Source organism: Myotis myotis, unplaced genomic scaffold (assembly GCF_014108235.1).
Source record: "Myotis myotis isolate mMyoMyo1 unplaced genomic scaffold, mMyoMyo1.p scaffold_m19_p_5, whole genome shotgun sequence".
Classification (NCBI taxonomy): Eukaryota; Metazoa; Chordata; class Mammalia; order Chiroptera; family Vespertilionidae; genus Myotis; species Myotis myotis.
In genome coordinates, this window is record NW_023416357.1 from 66,395,814 (window position 1) to 66,415,381 (window position 19,568).

Sequence of the window (19,568 nt, forward strand, 5' to 3'; positions counted from 1 at the left end):
ACTGACAAGAGGGGAGAGATTATATTTATTCTGCATAGACATATTTTAGAGCACATAACAGGTACTCCAAGTTTATATGATTCTTTCACTTACATTTCTCATGGTCTGGAACCTTACTTTCCTGTGTATCCCATTCATATTTAGCCTTTTGTCCTCTAACTACAAGATCCTTCTGGAATACTACCTAGTATAATCATATATGTACATGAGAAGATTCAATACAGAACTATCTATAATTTTTTTTTTAAAGAGTTTTAAATCTTTTTTTTTTTTAAATATATTTTTATTGATTTTTTACAGAGAGGAAGGGAGAGAGATAGAGTCAGAAACATCGATGAGAGAGAAACATCGATCAGCCGCCTCCTGCACATCCCCCACCGGGGATGTGCCCGCAACCCAGGTACATGCCCTTGACCGGAATCGAACCTGGGACCTTTCAGTCCGCAGGCCGACGCTCTATCCACTGAGCCAAACCGGTTTCGGCGATATAATTTTTAAAAAGGAAACACACTGGAGAGCCCACCACAAGGCATGGCTAAATAAATTGTGTAATACTATGTAGGAGTAAAACGAATGGGTTCATTAGTGCAAGACATCTGCACAATACGTAGGAAACAATGATTACCAAAAAAATGTGGAAGAAGCAGTATGTATAAGCATGTTTACCACAGTATTATTTTTCATATAAAAAAATTATAAATAACTTAAGGGCCAATACAGAGAAGGCCAGAAGTTTTTTCAAAAGAAATGAAGCAAGATAAAGGTTCAATTTGAAGAGGATGGCCTAAGTAGACTCATCCTTTAATAATGTATACTGGAGAATTTTGGTTTTTTGTTTCAGTTTTTTCTTTTGCCAAAATTATCTCATACAATTGACTCCTTTTAAAAAGTCCATTTTGCCTACCAACTTAACATATTTATGCAAATCATTAACTTTATCTTCAGGACACACTAAGAATAAGTGCACAGTAATATCACATTAAATACACATTTAATTTACCTAAATTCAACTATATGTTTTTGGCAGTAAAAATAAATTATAAATTGTGGTCATTACATGTAAGTAAGCCAATTATATCATCTGGTTCTTAACTATATGATCTGGTCTAATAGTTAAAAACAGGTGGCACCAAATTATTTGTGGGTTTGTACATAACACAAACCTATGTATTCTGTTAATGAGCTGTTAGGAAATGTCTGGTCATCATTAATATCTGGTGAACAGATGGGATGTAATGCATTATAAGACACTGCCCCCCTCCAGCCCTGATCGTGCACCGGTGCGGTCCCTCAACCTGGCCTGCGCCTTCTCGCAATCTGGGACCCCTCGGGGGATGTCAGAGAGCTGGTTGAGCTGGTTTTGGCTGATCCTGCAGGCCAGGCGGAGGGATCCCACTGGTGCACGAATTCATGCACCAGGCCTCTAGTTCATATATAACTTTTGACTCCCTCAAAACTTAATTATTAATAGCCTACTGTTGCCTGGAAGCCTTACCAATAACTTAAACAGTCAAGATATATTCTGTAAGTTACATGTGTTATACTGTATTCTTACAATAAAGCAAGAGAAAAGAAAATATCATTAAGAAAATCACAAGGAAGAAAGAATACATTTACAGCACTTATTGAAAAAAGTCCATGAACAAGTGCACCCACTCATTTCAAACCGGTGTTGTTCAAGGGTCAACTGTATGAGAGTTTCACATACGCTATTTTATTGAAGCTTACAAAAACCTTATGAGACAGGTACATCTATAGTTCTACAAAGAAACAGGCACAGAGAGGTTACCGACAACCTCAAAATGAAGGACTTTCCTCGTATTTTCATAAAATGTTGTTTCCTTACAATTCCCTAATGAATTACAGAAATAAATGTGCCTTTATATCACCTGGACTCAGTTTCCCCATGAGCCCACAACTCAGAAATCCTTCTTGACTGCAAGAATATTCATAAAACTCTTATCAATACAATCCCACTCTTCAGCATTTCCCCAACACCCCAGACCTTCTCCCACAGAGGTGTGCTCACAGAGAGCTGAATGGACAGCCCTGCTTTCCAAATGCTCGCTAACAATGTGGTGATAGACAATGTGAACGCAGACATCAGCACAGTACTAAAGAAGAGGCCTAATTATAGCACTTCAGGGTATAACAGAAAATATCCAATTAAATCACTCTTTTGTGTGCAGTCTAGAATCAAGGCAAAACAAAGTGTAAGGGAAAGATGAAAAAATGTAATAGGAACAAAACCACAGACTAACTTAGTTTTCAAAGATATGATTTCAAATTTTTTGAATAACAAATTAGGCGCTACTTGTAAAGTTGGGGGAAATGATTTTGTTTTGCTACCATGTGCAATTTAGTCACAGGTGGAACAGTGAAAATATCACAGGACTGCCTGCTCTTTATAAACCACTTTCAAATACTGGATTGAGCTATCTTAACAACAGAATCAACACCTATTGAAAATTCTGCCTTAACTGAAATAAAACATTTTATGACAAAGGTGAAGTAATACATCATAAAACACTAAAAACATCTTTTTAATTTCCTACAGAGATATAAGTGAAACCCCCGGACAGCTAACATCTAAGCTATAACCAATTAAAAAGAAATAAATGGCTCTTCAAATTTATATTTACATAGACAAACTGAGCATTAAAATACCTTCCTTTACCCAGTTCAAACGGCTACTTTTATGACTTCAGAGGCTGACTGCATCCTTCACAAGAATGATACGGAAATATCCCATCGCAACAGATGCAAAATCCATCATTGTGTCACCCAGGTGCATACCACTGTTCATACACATCTATCATCAGACATTGATCTGCCTCACGCAATGCTGGTTTAAATTTAATTCTCGCAGGAGATGCATTACAAAATGCAGGTAGACATGCATCCAAATGGTTGACTCCATTTTTTAAATAAAACCTTTTGTATATGCCATACATGTACTGTTCAAAAGCTAAGTCAATACTGTACCTGGTTATTTCTTCTTTAAGCTTACATGGATCTTCAGCATAGAATTTAATACCAAAATACAAAGTATATGGAGGTCCAGCTAAAATAAGAAATAGAAATTAATTAGATTTAACATAATAATTAGGCAAAGTAGTAGTGTAATATTATACAACTATTAAAAATTATATTTCCAAAAATATTTACAAGCAATTTACTAAATAAAGGGTTAATATCCAAAATATGAGGAACTCATACAACTTAATAGCAAAAACAAAACAATAAATAAATGGGCAAAGCACCTAAATAGACATACAAATGGCTAACAGATACACAAAAAGGTGCTCAATATTGCTAATTACCAGGGAAATGCAAATCAAAACCACAATGAGGCATCCCCTTACACCTACAAGAATAGCTATTATATGGATGTAAGGGCGATCTGGCTGCGACATCTGTCACCCCATTGATCGCCAGGGTTGATTCAGCTGATCTGGCTGGCTAGGCGGGTGTCCCCCTCCTCCCTCACCGATCCATGTGCGTCCCTCCCGAAGCTGCGCGCTCGGTCGAAGAGGACAACCTTCCCCCCCGAGGAGAGGACCAGTCTTCGGTCAAGGGTATACGAGTAGCTGCGCTCCCCTGCTAGAACCTCCAAACAAGCTCTCAAGAATAGCTATTATCAAAAAGACAACTGTTGGTAGGAATGTAAAAAAATGTTAAAAAAAAAAAAAAGACAACAGTGTTGGTGAGAATGTAAATTGGAACAGCCATTATGGGAAATAGTATGGAAGTTCCTCAATAAATTAAAAATAGAGCTACCATGTGATCCAGCAATCCCACTACTGGGTATTTATCCAAAAGAAATGAAAGACAGATCTCAAAGAGATATCTACATTCCAATGTTCATTGCAACACTAGTCATAATAGCTAAGATATGTAAGCAATCGAAGTGTCCATCAATGAAACAATAGATAAATAAAATGTGGTACACCCACACCCACACACAATGGAATATTATTCAGCCATAAAAAAGAAGGAAGTACTCCAATTTGAGATAACATGAATGAAACTTGAGAATTATGTTAGGTGAAATAAGCCAGATACAACAAATACTACTTGATCTCACTTATATGTGGAATCTAAAATAGTCCCACACAATATAAAATAATATTGAATTTGAATTGTAACTAAAAACAAAATTTTTAAAAATTAAAAAATATATAAAATAAAAGTCACACGCATAGATGCAGAGGGTAGAATGGTGGCTGCCAGAGGCTGGGGGAGGGGGAATGAGACGAAGTTGGTCAAGAGTATGAAGTTTCAGTTATACTAGATGAATGAGTTCTGGGAATCTAACATACAATCTGGTGATGTTAGTTATTGACAGTGTGTTGTATTTTAGAAATATGCTAAGAGGATAAAAATTAAATTTTCTCACACATACTGGTAACTATAAAGATGTGATAAATAAGTTATTTAGCTTTTGATTATGATAATCTTTTCACAATGTATGCATATATCTAAACATTAAGTTGTATACCTTAATTATATACAATTTTTACATGTCACAGCTATATCAATAAAGTTATTTAAAAATTATACTCACTAAGAATTTCTAAAGACAAAAGGAAATATAAAATGAAGTAAGACTTCAACTATGCAGGTATCTGTGTATGTATGGTCTATCCCAGTGGTCGGCAAACTCATTAGTCAACAGAGCCAAATATCAACAGTACAACGATTGAAATTGTAAGATACGTAAAGAGTGCAAGGGAATGCTTTGATATCCGTATACATTGTGAAAGGGTTTCCTCCATCAGGTGAACTAACACATCCGTCCCCTCGCGTATTAACCATTTTTCCCAATGAGAACATTTATTCTACCCTTAGCAAAATTGATATGTTAGAAATATTTTACCATGTATACTCTTACCTTTTTAGAAAAAAAAAAATATCAGTGAAACTATGTGGATTAGGGTCAATACATGTCTCATTCTTAAACTTTTCTGAATCTAAGAATGTGTCCTTACATATTTAAAAAGGCATTTCTCATCTCAATCACGTACCAGATACAAGAACTATATGCACTAATACCAAATATATATGAAACAAAGCCTGGAAACATACCTACATGGGCCAACATAAAATAGTTAAACACTCATATTGTGGAAGAGGGCACACGCCCCTTGGATGCCAACCACAATATATTATGCTTTTCCTAGAAATATCTCCATTTCAGAGAGTATGAATCTAACCCGCACTCTCTGCAAGCTGCACACTTCACAGCAGTGTGTTAAACAGATCTTATATTAGAACTGTTTTAAACAGATTTGCTACCTGGTGCACTGATTGGTGATCAGAGTTTCTAATTTCTTCTTCAACAAAAGCTCTCCCACACAAATAAAAAAGGTATAAAGTATGCACTTCAGTAAAAATACTTCCACCTACTCCTATGACCCTCGGTCTTTGATAGTGTGCAGTAGACAGAAAGACTAGTAGACTAGTTTTTCTATTTTCATTGTGTCTTAGATTCAGAACTATAAGTCTTATGAGTAAATTAAGTCAAAAACTTTAGAAGTTGGGGAAAGGAAATTAAATGGAACATAGGTAATAAACCCATAATGCACTTTTAATATACAAACTACATCAGTATTTACTATTATTATGACCCACACACGCTATGCTTGTAGAACCCCATTGCCCTGTCCCTGGGACACAGAAGTCAACCGAGACTACAGCCCTGCTCCTCTCCCTCATCCGGGTAGGCACTCCTTATGCTAGAGCTTCTTTAAAAACTAAATTCTAAAAGAAACTTTGCTGTAATTTTTTACCACTAGAGCTGATCCATATGTTTGATTTCTACGTTAACCACTGTGCTTCTGAAAAGCACACCCTTCTCCCTGAATATAGACGTCAAGGAGGCACAGACTATTAAATATTAAATATTTAGAAGAGCCAGGAAGTCCACCCTCTGCTGATCCGTCTTTGTCAATCAAGCCCTATGTTACTGATCAGATGGGTCGGCCTGTGCCTGCAGGCCACTGGGGTTGGTATCTGGGGGCAGGAAGAGCACAGATGCTGCTGAGACTGTGCACAAAGGAAGAAGGCCTCGTCCGGAGTCCAGAGCTGCTTTTATCCTCTGGAACATGACAGATTACACCCTCTTGATCAACCAGCCACTTCAAACGTGTTTGGTGATGAGCAGTTATGCAGAAGTTTGAAAAATACACAATTGGAAACATTTGGTTTGAGCTAATTTTCTTAAAGGACTTATAGCTCACACATAAAATGGCGTGTGTTCTAAATATAAGGCATCATTACCATATGATTGCATTTGGCAAAGTACAAAAATGTTTCCTAAACATCTGATTCTCAACAGCCACCTGGTAATGTACGCAAGGCAGTTGAAGCTCCAAGGAGGTAAGTTCCTAAGATCACAGGGATCACAAACTAAGAATCAAGTTTGCTCCTGGAGTTCAGTGCTTTCTGGCCACTATTCCATACAGCCTCTCAGGGAAGAAATTATAACTATAGAATGAGCAAAATCTTTCATAAACATCACTGTTTTATAGATCAATCAAAGGCCATGGAAATGGACATTTTTGGAGCAAGGCTATGTCTAAGACTGACTATAAAACTAGGTGCTAATGAAGCAAATTCCCAAGTTATTATGATCTTGAATCCATGTCTCATTCTTAAACTTTAAGAAACCCTTTAAGAAGCCCTTATGCAAAGTAAATTAATACTGTTTCACTTTAGCAAAATATATAGAAGCCAGAAGCTGGGAATCCTCTAATCTACCTTTTAAAGACTAATTTCAAGACCTTTAATGGTAATAAAAAGTCCCCCAGCCCGACTGGAGTGACTAGTGGTTGAGCGTCGACCTATGAACCAAGAGGTCACAGTTCGATTCTGGGTCAGGGCACATGCCTGGGTTCCAGGCTTGATCCCCAGTGGGTGCATGCAGGAGGCAGCCAATCGATGATTCTCTCATCATTGATGTTTTTCTTTCCCTCTCCCTTCTTCTCTGTGAAATCAATAAAATATATATATATTTTTAAAGTCCCCCATTAACACAGAGATTAATAAATCAAGACTTGCCCATGAGAATCCTGGTGACTAGCAAGTATTCTGTCATTTTTGTCGCTATTCCTTCTGACTGATAGATATCACATCTACTGAAGATGTGAGAGTCATTCTCCTCCATTAATTATCAAACTATCTCATGAGATAAAAAATAAAGATTATGTATTCTTCAGTTAAATAATCTTTCTTCAATGGTAATATCAACGTTTTATTCTTTTTTAAAAATATTTTTATTGATTTCAGAGGGAGAGGGAGGGGGAGGGGGAGGGGGAGGGGGAGGGGGAGGGGGAGGGGGAGGGGGAGGGGGAGGGGGGGGGGGGGGGGGGGGGGGGGGGGGGGGGGGGGGGGGGGGGGGGGGGGGGGGGGGGGGGGGAGGGGGAGGGGGAGAGAAACATCAATGATGAGTGAGAATCATTGATCGGCTGCCTCCTGCACGCCCCCTATTGGGGATCGAGCCTGCAACCTGGGCATGTGCCCTTGACTGGAATCAAACCTGGGACCCTTCAGTCTGCAAGAGGACACTCTATCCACTGAACCAAACCGGCTAGGCTAGGGTAAGGGCACTTCTTAATTACAGACTTGGCAAAGTGAATGGTATGACAAAAACTACTCTAACTCAAGAAACGCAAGCTCTTTAAAAGGTCAGATATCCACCTTTTTCCAAATCAGAGCCTCTCTGCCTTTTCTATTTTAAGGTGAAAATTGAAAGACAAGCAACTAGAAAATTAACTAAAGTCATCAGCAGGAATACACCAAGCAAAATTCAATACTAAGATCCTCTCAGTCTTTATCAAATGGAATTTCATCAGAGTTTGCAGAGACCCAGCAATAATCACACACCCATTTCCAGATTCTGGCACCTAAGAACTCATACTCATCCCCGCAGTACTGGAGCCTATTCTGTACCCATCTAACCATGGGCATGATATCATTCTCAAGGCATCCCTTAAGAAGGTTAAAATTAAATACCTATTAAAAAAATAAATAAATTAAATACCTACTGTTGATCAGTTCTTTGTGTTCAGCAAGGGTTTTTGCAGGATCCAGCCAATACTGTGTGAGGAATAAAAGGGTAATTATAAGAATTAGTTGCTTTTCATTAGCCTTTACTTTAAAAACATTTGAAAAGTGTTATTTTAAATGACATTTAAATAATAAGGAAAGCATTTGATTTGTCATGTACACACACACAAACATACATAAGAGCTGTCTGTGGCTACAACATTAAAATAAAACGATGTCAACGTTCAGAGAGCAGCAGAGAGGAGAAACAGTACCTCTGGGTTCTTGGTTGCATTCTAGCGCTGACTGCAATATTAAGATTCTGGTGAGCCCTAACCGGTTTGGCTCAGTGGGTAGAGCGTTGGCCTGCGGACTCAAGGGTCCCAGGTTCGATTCCAGTCAAGGGCATATACCTTGGTTGCGGGCACATACCCAGTAGGGAGTGTGCAGGAGGCAGCTGAATCGATGTTTCTCATCGATGTTTCAAACTCTCTATCCCTCTCCCTTCCTCTCTGTAAAAAAAATCAATAAAATATATTTTTTTTTTAAAAAGATTTTGGTGAATGTGTCTTACTGCTTTGGGTGGCAAAACAATGGCCATAGGGAATGCCACCCAAGTCTCTTTTCCAAAATCTGCATCACAGCCCCATCTACAGTTAGGTATGTCTCCCTCTAAGACCATCCTCACCCTCTTCACTTCCAGTCCCATCTCTTACAGGTTTTGCTGCTAGATGGAAGAAAGAAAGCTAGCAAATAAAATCAAATCCTGCTGAAGTGTCCAGCAGAGGTGGCTCAGCACAGTGGCTGAGGGTCTGCGTCCCAGGGCCGACCCAGTTGGATTCTGCCCTGGCTCTCCCCTCATCATCACCGTGGCACTAGGAACAAGGCACTGGACCGTCTCCGAACCTTCCTCATAGGCTTGATGTGAGGATTAAATAAGTTAATTCATGGACAGTCTTCAGAATAGTCCCTGTTTCATACTAAGTTTGCAACACATGCTAGTGATGATGATGATGTGAAGGTGTGAGATCATTCTTAATTACTGCCTTTAACCAGCCTATGATACTTGCTTATTAATTCAAACTAATCTTTAATGAACAGAATCTTAGACAGTGATGGGAGAATTTTTGGCCTAGGCCTCACCCTTGTGAAATAAAATCACTGAAAGGAAAAGAACACACCATCTCTCCACCTGCGGGAAGAGCAAGCAGATGCACAGAGGAGGGGACATCTGGGTTCCCCTAGAAATACACACTGGGGGGACTCTCCTTGGTTATCCATGCCAAATACTGGAATCCCGAGAGCCTAGCTAACCAGTTTCCACTTTCTTATGCTTCTGAATGAATAAGGGTCAATTCTCACAGCAGGGAGGTAGGAGCCCGTCCACCCTGAGCCACTGCATTCACAGCACTCGTGTTCACCTGCTGAAAACATCCCCACTCCCCCGACACTCCTGGGTCAGGAATCAAGGGTCAAAAAGGAATCCAGAAGAACCCTCCTGCCCAGGTCCCCCTTCCCTGCCCTCTGCTTGCCCTGCTATATAACAGTAGCAGTAATTATAAATATGAATTATAACTTCTTGTGCAATCCCCGTACCTTTTATTCCTAATTTCATTTAATACAATAATAATTACTCATACTAAATGTGTGTCATAATCATTTTATTATAATATTTTATTACAGGACTAAACTGTATTCATATATATGTATAATCTCCACTATTTGCACTCACAGAGCAGTTTAAGTTTTTCAACTTTTTTAAAAGTAACATATTTATAGCAACTGATAATGCAATGTTTAATATTCTGCTTCTTATCATTTCTCAATTGCTGAAAGTCTAAAATCACTCACTTTTAAAATAAACTTTAAAAAGATATTTGAAGTAGAGGCTATATTTAATGAATGCTTTTGGAGCCCACAGTGACAAAAGATGTGGCCCTAGTGTTAAAATAATCATTCATATGGAAACACTGATTCATACAAGTAGAGAAAATCAACCCAAATGCTAAGCTGTGTGTTGGACACAGAGCAGACCCGTTCCTCTACTAAGTACCTAAAGCTATGAACACTTCTCATGAAATGGAAACAATAGGTTGGTTGACTATTTCTTGCCACTGATGTTAAATAAAAAGGTTTGGCTACCCCTGGATTTTTCAAAGGAGATGAAAACACACACAACTAACCACTTTTAAACACTTGCCTTCAGTACCATGAGAAATAAATTTCTGTTGTTGAAAAAAATAATAAACAATTGCATTAGACTTCTATTGCTGCCGTAGCAAAGTTTTACAAACGTAGAGGCTTACAGCAATACCCATTTATGAGCTCCAAGTTCTGAGATAAGGTGATTTCTCACAAGACCAAAATCAGGATGTCAGCTGGCTGGGGTCCCGGAGGGTTATTTGGTGAGGACACCCTATCCATAAGAGCACTTCAGGGAGGGGACTAGCAGTTGAGCCCTTGGCTCTCCATTTCCCTGCTAGTGTCAAGGATGCATAATGTTAAGCCTTTCCCCACACTTACACCTGAGGACTCGGTGAGCGCTTGGGGCTAGAAAGAGGTCCGACTACTCCGTCTGATCTCACCTTGAAACTGGTAAGAACAGAAATTGGACGAAAGCTTCTCATCTCCCCTTCTAACATCATCATCCCAAGAAAACACATTTTACAGATTTCGAAAACCAATTTTTTCTTTTTTGCCTCCAAAATGTTTTTCGGTCATTAAAAAGCCAGGTAAATAAAACAGAAAGGAAACTTAACTAATTGTAACAGGAAAGATTGTTTAACCTACTAAAAATGTTCATATTACTGATAAGCTATACACTTTAAAAATAAATCCCTTTCCTTGAGAGCAAACTGATTTGTGAGATGAAACGTATAATGAAGGTTCTGAGATGAGTTAGAAATTACAATTTTGAAGCAAAAAAAAAAAGGTCAAAACTCAGTAAAAGATGTTTGATCAGTTCACTGCTCATTAGATATGCTGAGCATCAACCCAGCGCTCATCCTGCACAAATCTCATTTGATCCCAATGAAAACCCAGGGTTACAGAGGTCAGACGATGATAAATGCTCCAGAACATAACTAATAAACATAAGCCACCAGGTTTCATAAGCTAACATCTTAACATGTAAAACCCACTTACGCTCAACCAAGAGAAAGAAATGACCTTGAAACCAAAGCAGCCATATTAGGACCACATTTGCCACTGCTCATTATCAACAAGCAATCAAACGTAGCACATCTGGTCACCGTGAAACACATCAGGCAGTTATTCTATAACCAATGAGAAAAAAGAGCACAAGAATTTGCCAATGAACATAGTATCCCAATTTTAACAACTACATCCAGAATATGCACCTACATCTAGAATGGATGTCAGCTCTCAAACTGTATATCATTCATTCATTTAACATTTCCGGAATACCCACTATTGTGCTCTCTGTATGTTATGTCAGACTTTGTCCTGGGTGGTGTGGGAAAATAAAGATGACTGAGACCTAGACCTAACCTTGAGGCACCCAAACCTAGAAGGAGTCAGAGACACAGAATTACAATCCAATGCTGTAGTGAGATAATAACATGTATGAGATGAGTGCTTAGGAGATAAAATTATGTACAAAGAAAATTACCTCTGCAGGGTGAGTGTAGGAAGGTGTCACTGAAGAGGGAACCTTTGAACAGTGTGTTTATAAATAAAAATTTTCCCAAAGTACAGAAATGGAGGAAACAAAGCCTTAAATTTTTATACAAGTTATGTCTACCAGCTCAACTGCACTTAAAGGAAATGGGTTCATGTCTAACTGACAACACAGAATGCAATACTGCAGGTCCTTAGTAGTTAAGCGCTATCCTGAAATCAGTGCTGCCAATGGCTAACAAATACTCAGCTAAGAAATCAGTGTTCATGCAGGACTTCCAGAAAGAGAAGTGGTCCAATTCGGTCCTTCTGTCTGTCCTGGGCAGTGGGAAAGGAAGTAGCAGAGAACTGAGCACAACTTACTGTGCACTAGGCTACAGAATGGCTTCTCTGAACTGCACTTTGGTATGAAGCCATTATACCCACAGAACCAGAAAATGGTCCTATCCTCTTTAACAGGATACTGAGATGCTTTTCAGGGACAACAGACCAAAACCACAAGTCATGAAGCTGACACATGCTCAGAGAACTGACCTCCAGCTGCGTCCAGAACCAGGATTGTGCCCTCCCTGCCACACAGAACCAAAGAACCAGGACATAATGGGAACTTGAGCACCAGAACCCTTTCAGAAGCAGAGGGTCCATGGTCCAACGTCCTCCAATGAAAACTTGCCCCACCAGCACTTCTGCACACCTGTTCCCCTAACTCCTTACAAACTCTCCTGGAACTCTGGATCAGGGAGTTCAGGTTTTTGTTTTTTTTTCCTTTTCTTTTTCATTTTTCTAAACCTGACCCTAAAGGAGTTCAGGCTTTTAAGCAGTGGATTCCCATTCTCCTGGATGGCACTATCTACTCTAATAAAAGAGATACATGCAAACTGGTGTCACTCTGCTACACCCACCAGCCAATCAGGATAAGTATGCAAATTAACCCAACAAAGATAGTTAATTTGCATATGCAGGTGCGGAGCAAAGACTGAAGGCTCCGCCCAAGCAAAGACTGAAGACGACTGAAGACTGAAGACTGAAGAGGCTTGGCTTCTCTGCTGTGGCCGGAGTGAAGGCCTGGGTCCTGGGTGCTGGAGGAAAACCAGTGCCAGCAGCCAGGGGAAGGAAGGCCTATTGCATGAATCTCTTTGTGCAATGGGCCTCTAGCTCATCAATAGAATAATCAATCTTTCTCCACTGCAATTCTCAGTGTTTTAGAGTTTGGCTCTACTAGCTCCAGGTGGGCAAATTCTTTCTGTTCTGTGACACAGTCTTGCCTACCCAGGCAGTCAGAAGGAAAGAGAGCCCTATCTCTCCTATTCTTTCTCAACATTCAATCTCTCAATCACTCTTCCCCTTCCCTTTCCTCCTTGCTCTCTCTACAATGTCAAATTTATATCCAGCTAGACTGGATCCTGTTTTGTAGGAAGATAACATAACAATGAACAGACACAGCCCTTCTCTCTCATCCTGATTTCTACAGTGGGTCTCCTAACACAGGAGAACGTTAACAGACCTCAATCCCGATACCCAATCACTGAAAAGTCCAGATGACAGCTTTCCTGGCTCAGATGCCTTGTGAGGGTACAAGAGGCCAACAAGTAGGTGGTCTTACCTCTTCAGTCATGTCAGTCTTAATGGCATTTATGTAATCTGGGGAGAATGACAGATGGGCACAAGTTCCTTCTTTTTCTCTGACAGTCTTGGCTAAACGCCCTGAGCGTGTTTCATTCACCGTGGCTAATAATGTCTCAATTTCATCAATATCCTAGGTAACAGGACAGAATTAGATCTTAAAACTCTAACAATGTCCAGTAAATCAATAACCTAACCTTCAAAAATTCAGGGGCCAACCTTTCATTTGACAACTGTTCTTTTGCTGTCTCCTAGAGTTCTAATAGTAGAATGAGCCCTAAAATGTTTTAGTAGAGCAAGGACAGCATGGGATAATAAAAGCTTTGCTGCATCTTTTTTTAAAAAAAAAATTTTTTTTATTGATTTCAGAGAGAAAGGGAGAGGGAGAGAGAGAAACATCAATGATGAGAGAGAATCATGTATTGGCTGCCTCCTACACGCCTCCCACTGGGGATCGAGCCCACAACCTGGGCATGTGCCCTAACCAGGAATTGAACTGTGACCTACTGGTTCATAGGTCGACGCTCAACCACTGAGCCACACTGGCCGGGCCTTTGCTGCATCTTATTTCACACAGGTTATAATGCTAATTTTCCTTTGGAGAATTTAAGAACACTACAATGATATTTCCTATTGATCAAAAAAAGGCTTTACATATACACCCAGCTTTTGTCACTATAACAAAACAAACCTTTGATCTAAGGGAGTATAAAGAGGGATGACCATCTATAAGGAACAGTGGAGCCATTCCTAGGGAGTTCTAGGACTCAACATAATTTGCACATATGTTCCAAGAAACCCAGGGCTGTGGTGACAGCTATTTGTGCTTTTCCCGGTGCCCCTGTAGACAGATCTCAGTCCCTCTAAGTATCACTAACAGGATGTGGTTTTAATTTGCTCCTTGGTATGAATCACAGAAGCTTTGGGATCTCAGGGAAAGTCACCATCATAGAGCCCTCACAGCAGGGATGAAAACAAGGACCTGTCATTGCACCATCTACAGTGAAGGGGGGTGGTGAATTGTAATCAGGCCTCCATTTCAACAAAACTGGATTCCACTGAATCACTGTAGGACCATCTGGCTCCTTATGAATTATCACTGGCCCCAGTTCTCACCCATGGACTCTGGCCCCACTTTAAGAGTTATAGGGATAATAATAACAATAGCTAACAGTTATTAGATGCTCATTTTATTTACTCCTTTAATTCTCTTAAAAAGTCTAATGGAGTGGGAACTACTATAATTACCATTTTACAAGGGAGAAAACGGAAACCCGAGGTATTGAAATACCTTGCAAGAAAGTACAGAACAGCAGATCCAAGGATGAGGAACCCCCTGCATGTTAATCTCAGGCCAAGCCACCCTCTAGAGTACTGTCTGAATAGGAATGCATAACCTCAGTTTCAAGATTCTTACATACAACCACCAGCTCCTCTTTTCTCAGCTCACTCCTTTCTCATATTCTGATTCCAGCAGGACATGAAATTCCAGGATCCTACTCTCTTTTCACAGTTTCTCCTTCCTGCTCCCTGCAAGCCCTCACTTCCTCTCTATTCATTATAGTCATTCACTGGCAGATTACCTTGCACAATCTCCCCTCTACAACCACTGGGAAAAACATACCAACTCTCTGCCCTCTCAGGCCAGCACCAGAGAAGCTGACAGGAACTGGAGACTCAAACTGCATAGCCATAGATGGGCTCCATTTAAATTCGTTATCAGTAACCCAAGGGGACCCAGAATCCCACTACACTTCATTCTTGCACTTGTCTGGGTGACTCCTTCCTGTTTCTCACCCTTAGCTGATGATCTTGATAATGTCTCTGAGAAAACTGAAGCCATCAGAAGAGAACATGCATGCCTTCTCACCAAATCTACCAACCTCTCTGTATCTGGGCTGAGGTCCTATCTTCTCTATTTCTATGGACAAACTGTCCATGCTCCACTTAAGCTCATCCCTTATCTATTCAGAAACAGCTCCAGTAAGTTCCTGCCCTCCTTCCAGCACCAAAGTTTTCCTCTCTGTAGAATCATTCCTAGGAGAATACAAGACTTTATTTCTCCCATTTAAAAAAAAAAATAAAAACACCTTTTAACCCCTATATCTTCTTATTTCACTTCTATACTCTGGGGTCTATAAAGCCATTGTTTCATACTATGTCTGCTCTCCTCCCTCTTAAATACTTTAGAACCCTCTCCAGTATCTTGCAGTGACGCCCACAGTGGCTAAATCTAATGACAGATGCAGAGTCTTCACCCACTTTCTTGAAACATTTGTCACCAGTTTCTAGAACAGTGATGGCGAACCTTTTGAGCTCGGCGTGTCAGCATTTTGAAAAACCCTAACTTAACTCTGGTGCCGTGTCACATATAGAAATTTTTTGATTTCTGCAACCAGAGTAAAACAAAGACTTATATCTTTGATATTTATTTTATATATTTAAATGCCATTTAACAAAGAAAAATCAACCAAAAAAATGAGTTCGCATGTCACCTCTGACACGTGTGTCATAGGTTCGCCATCACTGTTCTAGAAGATCTGGCTTCTACTTACACCTCACTGGCCACACCTTCACAATCTCTTTTGCTGGCTGCTCATTATCTCCCTAACCAGGATAGGCCAGATTACCCTAAACTCACACCTTACATTAAGGCTTGAAATGCCACTCATACAACTCCCAAATGCACAGCCAGATCAGAACAGTCCCCTGAATCCAACTGCCTACGTGACAGCTCCATTTAAGTGCCTATTAGAACTCAAACTTTGTACATTCAAAAGGGAAATGATGATTCTACTCCCTCCTAGAAAAACCTGTTCTCCTGCAGTCTTCCCCATCTCAGTAAATGGATAACACTCTTCCATTGGCGCCAGTCAAAACCTCTTTATCATCTATCTCTTCCATCCACCTGCAAGTCCTGCTGGTGCTATGCTAGAAATAGAAACAGAAATAGAAACAGAATTCTCACCACGTCCAGGTCCAAGAAGCCTTCACCGATCACCTGGATTGCTTTTTTTTTTTTTTTAAGTGAATCATCGTTTCAGAAAGCACGTCTGGCAGTTTGGGCCTACACTTTTGGCCCCCATAAGGCTGGGGACCAAGAACAGACTACTTCGAGCCACTGCCAGGCCGCGCACTGACAAGCAGAACTCGGGGTGTTAACAGTACAAAGAGTGACAAAACTGAAGTGATGGCTTTCTCTCACAAGCTTTGAAAAACAGCGGTCCAGGCTATAAAAGTCTAGAAGCATCGCTCACCTGGATTTCTTAAACAACTACTTTAATGGTATCCCCGCTTCTACCTTAGTAGTTTCAGGGATTCTTTAAAGCGTAGGTCAAATCAGTTTACTCTTCTGTTCAACATCTTCCAGTGGTTTCCCTCCTTACTAAAAGTAAAATCCCAAGTCCCTATGATGGTCTACAAGGTCCTACACAATCTGGCCCACTCCCTTCATTCTCCACTATGCATTTTAGGAAGGAGACAGCAGAGAGAACCTCGAGAAGACTGTTTTGGAAGCCTCAGGGCCCTCCAGGAGGCGGTGGGGAGGGCCTACTGGAAAGCAAAGAGAAACCTGTTAGGAGGAGGAAGAAAGAGAACCTTATGGGAAGGCAGATATTTAGCAATGCTGTTGCGTGAAGCAACATGGAAAATAAAAGAGGTACCTAATGAAGTGGATGATCCGGATAAGATTGCAGGTAGATTGTTGAAAGTGCAAACTGGCTTATTTGCTACCTATAATGAAATGCAAGAGGAGAGAGATAAGCTTTAAAAAAGAAGAAGAAGAAAAACTGCTAAATATAAATGCCAGGACTTACTGGGCTTGAAATAGAGGTTTCTCATCCCTAGACTTATCAGAAGGCAAATGGTGCTACCATTAAGAAGTGACTGATCCAGAGACGGAGGGGCATTGATTGGACTGTCGGGACTTGGAGGGAAGGTAGGGGAGGGTGGGGGTAAGGGGGAAAGATCAACCAAAGGACTTATATGCAAGCATATAGGCCTAATCAATGGACATGGACAACAATATTCTAAACAGCATCCAGTTGCAGGCAGCACAGTAAGAATTTCATATTTCTATAATTCCTTATAAGCCTACACATTTCCAAACTAACTTTGTAACATTTCAGTAAAGCTTTTTCCTTTTTTAAATATCAGAGAGGCTTTTCTCACCACTCAATGGAAGCAGCCTTCTAGTCTGGCACTTCAGCTTATATTATTTTCGAAGCACCAATCACTATCTGATGTCAGAACACATATTTATAGTCTGTCTTTCCCCTGGAATATAAACTCGAGACATGGACCTTATCTCTTGTTGACCACCCCACTCTAGTTCCTGAGATGCAATGGTCACCCAGTAAATATCGGATGCATGATTGAATAGAAATGAGAAATAGCATATGGTCTTCTCTCCTTACAGTCCCAGGCCAGGGGTGCTAATCAGGGTAAGGATATAACGCTAAAGAGTTTTAAACAAGAAATGTCCTCAGTAAACATCCTAGATAAAATCTCCTTCAACCAAAAAACTGATGAATATGTTATGTAGCAAGAAAAATTAAGCTTCCATATATCATCAGCTTTCAAAGGGCCTACTTTTGTTAACTCAAAGTTCACAGTCCAAAAGGTAAAGTGAGTAACTCCCACCTTCCACCCCTCCACCCTACCCCTAAAAGCACCTAACCAAATTTGAACAATTCCTGGAGCACCTCTCTGACTGGAACAGGTCATATAAAAATAGACAAACTAGTCACCTTAGCTTTTAGTGCTTGCAACATATTTTAAATTTTATAAAATTTAAGACTACTGGCACAACCCAATCAAATTCTTTTTATATTCATGGAGAAAATCCTCTTAAGATTCAGAACAATCCTATATAATAAAAGGATAATATGCAAATTGACCAAACAGCAGAACCACCGGTCGCTATGACACGTACTGACCACGGGGGCATACACTCAAGATAGGAGCTGTCCCCTGCTGGTCAGTGCGCTCTCACAAGGGGAGCGCTGCTCAGTCAGAAGCTGGCTCATGGCTGGCCAGCACAGCGACAGTGACGGATGCCTCTCCCACGTCCACTGCAGCACTAAGGATGTCAGGCTCACTCCCCGCAGGACACCCTCCCCCCACCCCCAAGGCTCCCAAGAGGGCGCAGGCCAGGCTGAGGGGACCCTCCCCCCCGCCCACCCCAGTGCACAATTTCATGCACCAGCCTCTAGTGTTAAATAAAGGTCAACTCAGAGGTTTGTATCAAACCTCTAGATTAAAATAAAAAAGACTAGTTTCCTATGATAATCAAGAAAATGTCCAGAATCATTAACCCTAAAACCACTACTTTCCTAGCCATTCCATCAATTGTCTGAAATGCCATTCTTCATATTTCTTTCTGATTTAACCTGGGAGGACAGTCTCATAAAATGTTCATAGTTAAGGGAACCAGCAATATTCCTGTCATACACTTACACAACTAAGGTGTGGGTCACAGAAATTACTGACAAGAAGAATGCCTAGCATACCTATGGCATATACAAATATATGTGGGCATGTATACATAGTGAGGTTTGTACCATTCCTGATAGTTTTGTTTTAAAGTATTTGCACCATTATCATTTTCAACTGTTTCTCCTTTTATTTTATTTTTGGTGAAAAAAAGCACTGGGTGCTGTTAATGAAAAAGAACGCTCTAGATCAGTGATGGCGATCCTATGACACGCGTATCAGAGGTGACACACGAACTCATTTTTTTGGTTGATTTTTCTTTGTTAAATGGCATTTAAATATATAAAATAAATATCAAAAATATACATCTTTGTTTTACTATGGTTGCAAAAATCAAAAAATTTCTATATGTGACACGGCACCAGAGTTAAGTTTCAAAATGCTGACACACTGAGCTCAAAAGGTTCGCCATCACTGCTCTAGATAGAACTCAGTCCCTTACTTCCCTAAACCTAGAAAATTTAAGAAAGCCACAGGATAAAATATTTTATTAAACATGACCCATGGAAGACACCTTAATGCCTACTGTGATCAGCCATCTGAGAAGGAAAAGGAAGGAAAAACAACAGCACATAAGTGAATTAAGTTCAAGATGAATCCCGGAGCCGACTCTAAACGAATCTAGGTCTTTCAAAAGCATTTTGAATCCATGTCAAAATCAACACATAGAACAACGAAACTGAAGAACAACCAAAGCACGCTCTGCTCCCCAGGTACCCCAGTGAGGGAAGCGTCCAACACGCCAAGCGGCTTTGTGGGTGGCA

General features: G+C 40.2%; 1 protein-coding gene across 11 annotated transcripts in view; it reads right to left on the reverse strand.

Annotated features, from left to right (window-relative positions):
- EPB41L4A (erythrocyte membrane protein band 4.1 like 4A) overlaps positions 1 to 19,568 on the reverse strand; it is a 214,602-nt gene that overhangs the window by 94,853 nt on the left and 100,181 nt on the right. For 8 of the 11 annotated variants that reach the window (XR_004967774.1, XM_036310756.1, XM_036310760.1 and 5 more), the window contains exons 4-5: positions 8,049 to 8,100; positions 2,986 to 3,064 (exon numbers count right to left, since the gene is read on the reverse strand). Coding sequence is in view for 10 of the 11 variants with exons in the window: in XM_036310756.1 (XP_036166649.1) it covers positions 2,986 to 3,064; positions 8,049 to 8,100 (131 nt within the window). In the remaining variant the exon portion in view is untranslated. Of the gene's footprint in view, positions 1 to 2,985; positions 3,065 to 8,048; positions 8,101 to 16,124; positions 16,243 to 16,973; positions 17,044 to 19,568 lie in introns of all 11 variants that reach the window. The other 3 variants (XM_036310757.1, XM_036310759.1, XM_036310758.1) reach the window with 2 other exon arrangements.